The sequence below is a fragment of the Coregonus clupeaformis genome, unplaced genomic scaffold (assembly GCF_020615455.1).
Source record: "Coregonus clupeaformis isolate EN_2021a unplaced genomic scaffold, ASM2061545v1 scaf2393, whole genome shotgun sequence".
Taxonomy (NCBI): Eukaryota; Metazoa; Chordata; class Actinopteri; order Salmoniformes; family Salmonidae; genus Coregonus; species Coregonus clupeaformis.
This window is the reverse complement of record NW_025535847.1, coordinates 33,210-42,869: the sequence shown is the minus strand read 5'-3', so window position 1 is coordinate 42,869 and position 9,660 is coordinate 33,210. Positions and strand designations below refer to the sequence as shown.

Genomic DNA, 9,660 nt, shown 5'->3' with positions numbered 1-9,660 from the left:
TATGTTTTTGCACGGAGCCCCTAACTCACCAGTGACTGTACTCAGTACAGACTGGTCCTTGAAGCAATTCACCTTCAGCCTGTTGCAAAGAACCTGCGCATCTGCAGCCCCGATAGGGTTGAACTGCTTCTCTCTACATGGGTCCCCAGTAGCAAGCATAGTATCCTGACACCCCGCCATCAATTAGTCTATTCTACTCTAGAGGTCTTTGCTATTGTCATTGGTAAAGTCATTAATACCTGCTTCACCGGCTTGTGGACTGTGTGAGTTTGGGTATGCGATTTAAAAACACCCCCCTATTGGACCACATTCCGTGGACTGTACCGCTGTACTGTTTGAGTATGGATGATAACCCTCCCGTTGTCCTGGTATTCTGTACACACGCCGTGCCCTCCGGGTCGAACTGTCCCCGTCTCACTAAAGGCCCAGTTGGAACATGTGGGACAGTATGGGTGCGAGCAGCCTTTGCAGATGTATTTGTTACACCTGGTGCACACCGTGTGTGTTTTTACAGTCCTTCTTTGTGGGGCAGACCTGACACCTCTTCCTCTTACTGGGTTGTGCGGGGTTGGGTGCTTGGGCCGGTGGTGCTGCGTGGTCCGGGTGCTGCGGGGCGTGATCCCGCCGGGGCTGATCACGATACGTAGCCCTCTGAACAGCTTTGACGAGCGCCGCAGAGGCTTCGGTGCGAGGGAGACGGGCCCTTCTTTGTATGAACGGAGTCACTAGTGCCTTTCCCAGCTGCTCGAGGAACACCCTCCTCTTGTTTCGCTTGCCAGGCATCCAAGTGGGGTTGAGCTCTCGCCATATGACAAAAGCGTTGTAAGAGGACACGTCAAGGATGTTGTGGAAGATGACCAGGGGCCAGCGCGCGGTCATCCTCCTGCAGCTGTAGGTTCCAATCACCTTGTCTAGGTTGTCCACACCTCCCTTGTTGCTGTTGTAGTCTAGGACGATGGCCGGCTTCTTGTCCTGGCGACGGCTAACGTGAGCCTCGGTGTGCAGCGTGCTCAGGAGTAAGACGTTCTTGTTTTTCTTTGCCAGGTAGGACACTAGAGCGGTGGTGGACGTGAAGGCGAACTTGGAGGAGAAGAGGAGCCTGTCCTTTGAGGCGAGCAGCGCCTGCGGGAGCTCTGGCTTGTTCTTTCTGACTGTGCCGACCACGGTGACGTTCCTGGTCAGGAGCTGGCGCGCGAGCTCGTATGAGGTGAAGAAATTGTCGCAGGTGACGTTGTGACCCCTGAGTCCCTGCGTCAAATCGAGCACGACCCTCATCCCCTGGTTCTTCTCGGGTCCTCCGCGTGTGGCCTTGCCGGTGTAGACCTGCATCTTCCAGGCGTAGCTGGATTTGGAGTCGCAGGCCACCCATGTCTTGATGCCGTATTTGGCCGGCTTGCTTGGGATATACTGGCGGAAAGGACATCGGCCTGGAGGAGAGAGCGAGAGAGAGAGAGAGCGCGAGAGAGAGAGAGAGCGAGAGAGAGAGAGAGGAGGAGAGGAAAGACGAAAGACAAGAGATTAGCTTTAGCGTGTTGTGTTGTGTTGTGTTGTGTTGTGTTCAGTGTTGTGTTCAATGTTGTGTTCAGTGTTGTTGTTGTTGTTGTTGTGCTCTTGTACGGTGTTGTTGGCCCCGGCACACCTCTGAAAGGGACCAGTTGCTCGTCCACCGTCACGTCGGCCCCGGGGTTGTAGAGGAGCGGCAGCCTCTCGACCCACTTGTCCCAGACCTCTCTCACGGCCGCAAGTTTGTCATCGCCGCCTGCTGCGCGTCTCTCGGCTCTGGTCTGGCGGTCGTCGAAGCGAAGGAGTCTCGAGTAAACGTGAAAGACTTTGAGCGGCATGGTTGCGCGGAAAATGGTCCTTCCGCTCTCGGCGTCCCAGAGACTAGAGGCCGCTTCGCCTCGGGACCTGTACACGCCGGCTAGGATGAGCAGCCCTACGTAGGCTCGCAGGTCTGTGGAGTCCATCGCTTTCCAGCGGCCGCCGCCGCCGCCGCGGTCGCGGTCTTCGCGGTCTTCGTGGACTTCGTGGTGGTCGTCGTCGGCGTAGTGGCGGTGGTCGTCGTCGCCGTCGTCGCCGTCGTCGCCTCGGGCTCCGTATTTTCGAACGCCCTCCAGATTGGTCATCTCCAGGATGATGTCTTCTATCTCGGGTGTGAAAAACAAGCGAAACGTGGACAGGATGTCGCGGGCTTGGCCTACGGCCTGCCTAGTAGGCCCGGGCCTCATGTCCTCCGGCACCTCAGCAACCGGCCTGTTACGTTTTGCCGCTGCGGCGGCCCCTCCGACGCCGCGATTGTTGTCACAGGGCACCGAGCACCATTGGATTTGGCCGTTTCTCGACACGAATGTCTCTCTTTCCACTCGATGGATATCGTGTTGTGTTCTGGGGCTGATGCTGCGGCGGCGGCGGCGGCTGCGGCAGCGGCGGAGGTCTCCTCGCTCTCCACGCTCTCCTTCACCTTCCCCTTGTTCTTCTTCCCCTTGTTCTTCTTCCCCTTGTTCTTCTTCTTCTTGGTGTTGGTCGTCGTCGTCGTCGTCATCATCGTCTCGTTCGTCATCTACGCCTTGACCTTCTTCTACTTGGACATCGTCCTCGTCCTCGTCGTCGGCGGCGTCGACGGCTGCGGCGTCGTAGTCGTCGTCGTCCTCTGTGGTCTCCTCGTCCTCTGGGTTGTATTCCTCCCCGTCTTCTTCTTCGGACGCTTCCTCGTCCGCTTCCTCGTCGCAGTCAGAGTCATTGGAAAATATCTGTTCTAGGACCTGTTTGGCCGTGAATCGCACAGCACTCATAATAGCTTCGGCACCCAGGCTGGGGAAGTCCCCAAGACCTCTCTCTTCGGCACATGTCCGGACATGCCACGGAGGCAATATTAGTAGTAGTAGTAGTAGTAGTAGTAGTAGTAGTAGTAGTAGTAGTAGTAGTAGTAGTAGTAGTAGTAGTAGTAGTAGTAGTAGTAGTAGTAGTAGTAGTAGTAGTAGTAGTAGTAGTAGTAGTAGTAGTAGTAGCAGTAGTAGTAGTAGTAGTAGTAGTAGTAGTAGTAGTAGTAGTAGTAGTAGTAGTTCTAGTTGTTGTTCTTGGTGTTCTTGGTGTTGCTGTTTTTTTTGTTTACGGCTTACCTAGTACCTCTGCCTCAGAGCTTATGCCTCTAACGTGTAGCCTGGGTCCGTTTGACCCCAGCCAGGACAGGACAACGCTAGGGCTTATACAGCCACTAGCTCTAACACCTAGGCTCTGACACATAGCCTGGGTCTTTTTGACCCGGTCAGGACAGCGGGAGGGGATATACAGCCACTAGCTCAAACACATAGGCTCTGACACGTAGCCTGGGTCTTTTTGACCCGGTCAGGACAGGACAGGACAACGCTAGGTGTTATACAGCCACTAGCTCAAACACATAGGCTCTGACACGTAGCCTGGGTCTTTTTGACCCGGTCAGGACAGGACAGGACAACGCTAGGTGTTATACAGCCACTAGCTCAAACACATAGGCTCTGACACGTAGCCTGGGTCTTTTTGACCCGGTCAGCACAGGACAGGACAACGCTAGGGCTTATACAGCCACTAGCTCAAACACATAGGCTCTGACACGTAGCCTGGGTCTTTTTGACCCGGACAGGACAGCGGGAGGGGATATACAGCCACTAGCTCAAACACATAGGCTCTGACACATAGCCTGGGTCTTTTTGACCCGGTCAGCACAGCGGGAGGAGATATACAGCCACTAGCTCTAACACCTAGGCTCTAACATGTAGTAGCCTGGGTCCTTTTGACCCGGACAGGACAGGACAGGACAGCGGGAGGAGATATACAGCGAGCCACTCGCTCTAACACCTAGGCTCTAACATTAACCCCCCCAACAAAAATAAAAAAAAACAATAAAAAATAAATGAATATAATATAATTTATTATTTCTATGGGAGTGGTCATTGAATCCACAATATAACAGGTTCGTGTCTCACAGACAAACAACATCCATCGAAGGAAGCTATGTCGACTGTCGGCTACACGGTGAAAAGCCTCTCGGTCATGCCCAACAACAAACTGGAGGTGAGACTATTTGTCGAACCCAAATATAGTCTGTTGAGGTATGAGCTGTGGCTCGTTCGGGTCGTAGGACAGGCTCTGCTCTTGTGGTTTTACCACGGTGCAGTGTCACACATCATGGTGACACACCGGGACCATGTGCAGAAGATACACCGTGAAGCTGTGGGATGGTGTCCCTGTGCTGCAACGTTGACCGGTTTCGACGACAGCGAGTCTTGTACTTGTGCTTTGTACTACGACATGTGGGACATGGACGTTCGTCACAGCCACGTCCGAGACCATTTGTTGACATATTATCGGACATATCGGCAAATGCCATGCGACATCTCATCCGTGTGTAGCGGTGTCCACATGACCGATCTCTCAGATGAGGAACAGACACTTCTGATGAAGACAGTCGCCTGGATATTTCAAGGCTTTTCTGTTGGCCCCAAACAACACGCCATGATGGGGATCCGTTCGAGCCTAGGCATACCTTGTGATTTCACGAAAACCCAAAATATTGTACCGCAGGTATACAAGTTGACAGACTGTCAGAATGAAACACGTGCGCAGATGTTCAATTGTCAGCAAGCCGAAGAGCAGATGACATCTATTCACTTGTCGAGGAAATGGTTATCTTGGGTTTCCAGCATTGTCCTCGACTAGCGACACACACACACACACCTACAATATTACAAGGAAATCACCAGATTCTTTACAAAGTAAAAAAAAAAAAAAAAAACATTTCACTGTAATGTCTGTACCTACAATGTGACCAATAAAAGTTGATTTAATTTCATTTGCAAGGGTCCCGTTCACAGCACAGCACACACTCGCTCTAACACTCTAACACGTAGCCTGGGTCGTTTTCACCCCAGCCAGGACACGAGAGGACAGCGGGAGGAGATGTACAGCCACACGCTCTAACACATAGGCACTGACACGTAGCCTGGGTCTTTTTTTTGTTGTTGTTGACCCAGACAGGACAGCGGGAGGAGATGTACAGCCACACGTTCTAACACATAGGCACTGACACGTAGCCTGGGTCTTTTTTTTTGACCCCGGACAAGAAAGGATAGGACAGGACAGGACAGGACAGGACAGGACAGGACAGGACAGGACAGCGGGAGGACAGGACAGGACAGGACAGCGGCACGGGATATACAGCCGCTCCCTCTAACACATAGGCACTGACACGTAGCCTGGGTCTTTTTGACCCCGGACAAGACAGGGCAACGCTAGGGGTTACACAGCCACTCACTCTAACACGTAGCCTGGGTCTTTTTGACCCGGACAGGACAACGGGAGGGTTATAATAAAGTGGTGATCCTAACTGACCTAAGATAGGGAATGTTTATTAGGATTAAATGTCAGGAATTGAGCAAAAAAAATGATGAAAAACTGAGTTTGAATGTATTTGGTTAAGGTGTACGTAAACTTCCGACTTCAACTGTATATACATTTATGAATAGATATTCCAGGTTTCAGGACTCTGATGTATCTGAAAATGTTGAACAAACATATAGCAGTGTGATTTTAATAGGATTTTATTCTTGCAGGCTGTCAGGCTGTCTAGTCACAGACGGAGGCTGTGCTTCTCTGTGTTTGGACAGTGAAGCTTACAGTTTTACATTTGGTGCTATGCTCCAGCATTTTGGATTTGAGATAGAATGTTTCATATTAGGTGACAGTATATAATGTCACCTTTTATTTTCACCTTTTATTTGAGGATATTTTCATACATATCTGTGTTACTGTTTAGAAATGAAAGCACTTTAAGTATCTACTTCTCCCATTTGAAAAAGTCTTAATAATTTGGACATATTCACTTATATTGTATTAAAGTAGTCATAAGTTTAGTATTTGGTCCCATATTCCTTACCCACAGTGATTACATCAAGCTTGTGATTCTACAAACTTGTTGAATGCATTTGCAGTTTGTCTTGGTTGTGTTTTGGATGATGTTTTTCCCAATAGAAACTGAATGGTGAATAATGTCCTGTCATTTTGGAGTCACTTCACTTGTATTGTCAGTAAGAATAGAAGATGTTTCTGAACACTTCTACATTCATGTGGATGCTACCATGATTATGAATAATCATGAATGAATCGTGAATGATGATGAATGAGAAAGTTACAGAGGCACAAGGATCATACCCCCTCTGTTATTGGTAATGGTGAGAGGTTAGCATGTTTTGTTGTAGCCTCTGTAACTTTCTCATTCATAATTTTTCATCATTCATTCAGGATTTTTCTTAATCATGGCATCATCAGGATTAATTTAGTAGTGTTTAGAAACATGTTATCTACTCACTTAGACAGAAGATTAATCCAGTCATCATCCACCATTCAGTTACTATTGGGCAAAACACAACCCAAAACACAACCAAAACAAACTGCAAATGCAACCAACGAGTTTGGGACCAAATACTCAACTTTTGACTACTTTTATACACTATAAGTGAATTGGTCAGAATACTTATGACTTCTTCAAATGGGGGGACTAGATACATAAAGTGCTTTCATTTAAAATGTTAGCTTCTCTGTCAAAATAGATATGGTGTGGACTGTATACTCAATACAATCTAAATCTTATACCTCACTGTCTGTCTTTTGACTGATACTGCTTTTTAAACTGCTCTGGTCAGTCTACTCAATATGTGTACTATACATATTTCTCTCTACAAGCAATATTATGATAATTTCTAATAATGATACATTAATTTATGAATAGATGTGGCCGGTTTCAGGACACTGGTATATCTTAATATGTAGAAAAAAGATACTGCCACTATTTTGACCACCAAAGAATAGCAGTGTGGTTTTAATATGATTTGACTCTTTGCAGGCTGTCAGGCTGTCTAGTCACAGAGGAAGGCTGTGCTTCTCTGGTCTCAGCTCTGAAGTCAAACCCCTCACACCTGAGAGAGCTGGACCTGAGCTACAATCACCCAGGAGACTCAGGAGTCAGACTGCTCTCTGCTGGACTGGAGGATCCACACTGCAGACTGGAGAAACTCAAGTATGTAGAGGGTTTATGTCAATGTTCATATCAGACATGTTGGAGTTATCAGGCTAGTTAAGACAAACATTCTGACCACCACTTGGACTAAGTTATATAAAGACTGTGTGTGTGTGTGTCCAGTGTGTGTGTGTGTGTGTGTGTTTGTGTGTGTGTGTGTGTGTTTGTGTGGGTCCAGTGTGTTTCCAGTGTGTGGACCACACACTGGACCCACACAAAAACACACAAACACACACACACACACACACACTGGACACATTCACACGCTAGACACACACACACACGCTGGACACAAACTGGACCCACACAAACACACACACACACACACACACACACACTGGACACACTCACACGGTAGACACACACACACACACACACACACACACTGGACGCACACACTAGACACACACATAAACACACATACTAGACGCACACACACACACACAACACATACACAGACACGTGCACTGGACACACACACACATTAACTGGACACACACACACACACACACTGGACACACACATACACAAACACACAGACTGGACACACACACACACGCTGGACAAACACACACACACACTGGACACACACACACACCAGACACACACACACACACACATACACACACACAAACACACACACACACAGACACGTACACTGGACACACACACACACACACACACACTGGACACACACACACACTGGACACACACACACACAAACACACACACTGGACACACACACACACACACACACACACACACACACTGGACACACACACACTGGACCCACACACACACACAAACACACACACTGGACACACACACACACACACACACACACACACACACACACACACACACTGGACACAAACACAAACGCTGGACACAAACTGGACCCACACACACAAACCACACACACACACACACACACACTGGACACACTCACACGCTAGACTCACACACACACACACACTGGACACACACAACCACACTGGACGCACACACACACCAGACACACACACACACACACACACACACACACACACACACAGACACGTACACTGGACACACACTGGACACACACACACACACACACACTGGACACACACACACAAACACACACACTGGACACACACACACACATGCACACACACACACACACACACACACACACACACACACACTGGACACACACACACACACACACACTGGACACACACACACAAACACACACACTGGACACACACACACACATGCACACACACACACAAACACACTGGACACACACACAGACACACACTGGACACACACACACACTTGGACAAAGTTATATGCTGACTGTGTGTGTGTGTGTGTGTGTGTGTGTGTGTGTGTGTGTGTGTGTGTGTGTGTGTGTGTGTGTCCAGTGAGTGTGTGTATGTGTGTGTGTGTGTGAGAGTTCAGGTGTATCCCTCAATGACTGTCTGTTCTTCTGCTTACCGCTACAGTGTGGAACATGGTGGAGAGAACACAATGAAACCTGGACTTAGAAAATGTGAGTGTTGACTGCTGTGAAGAATATGACTAAGAATAAGTCTTAATTCAAGTGAAGTCAAAGTCAAAGACCACCATCATTACTTACTTGGTCATATTAAATATCAGCTGTAGTTCTACAGAAGCACAAATCAGGGACACCAAAGTTTACAAAGAGTTGCTTTGACAATGTGTGTGTCTGTGTGTATGTGGCATATTCGTGTTACGTTAGAAATGTGTGTGTGTGTTCATGCATGCATACAGGTGTGTGTTTGTGTTTGTGTGTGTGTGTGTGTGTAATTAATGGGAATAAGTGTGTTTTATATTACCATACAGTATAACATATGATCATTGAACAAATCTCAAGTTACCTTTAACTTCTCCTTTTGATACCTAGAAACATCTACATTAAATGAATTAGTGAAAAGTGAGTTAACATTCTAATGTGAATGATGATGATTTCTAATATTGTGTCTGGTTTCATCCATCAGATGTCTGTGATCTCACACTGGACCTTAACACAGTAAACAGACTCCTCTCTCTGTCTGAGGAGAACAGAAAGGTGACATGGAGGAGAGAGAAGCAGCCGTATCCTGATCACCCAGAGAGATTTGAGGTCTGTAGACAGGTGCTGTGTAGAGAGGGTCTGACTGGACGCTGTTACTGGGAGGTAGAGTGGAGTGGGAGAGGGGCTGATATAGGAGTGACATATAAAGGAATCAGCAGGAGAGGAGGGGGTGATGACTGTGGGATTGGATGTAATGACAAGTCCTGGAGTCTGATCTGCTTTGACAACAGTTACTCTGCCAGGCACAATAATAAGTCCACTCCCATAGACGTCCCCTCCTCCAGCTCCCACAGAGTAGGAGTGTATCTGGACTGGCCAGCCGGTACTCTGTCCTTCTACAGAGTCTCCTCTGACACACTGACCCACCTGAACACATTCCACTCCACATTCACTGAGCCCCTCTATCCAGGGTTTGGGATTTTGGACTCAGTGTCCCTATGTTAAATACACACGGGACACTGTACACACACACACACACACTAGACACACACACACACACACACACACACATACACTGGACACACAA

At 48.3% G+C, this 9,660-nt stretch overlaps 1 protein-coding gene across 1 annotated transcript; it reads right to left on the bottom strand.

The window, feature by feature from the left end:
• Positions 1 to 480: 480 nt before the first annotated feature.
• LOC123488609 (piggyBac transposable element-derived protein 4-like) lies at positions 481 to 2,228 on the bottom strand. Its single transcript, XM_045219466.1, has 2 exons — positions 1,640 to 2,228; positions 481 to 1,427 (listed from the first exon to the last, which is right to left on the bottom strand). The coding sequence occupies exons 1-2, from the start codon at positions 2,226 to 2,228 to the stop codon at positions 481 to 483; spliced, it is 1,536 nt and encodes a 511-aa protein (XP_045075401.1).
• Between the last annotated feature and the right edge of the window lie 7,432 nt (positions 2,229 to 9,660).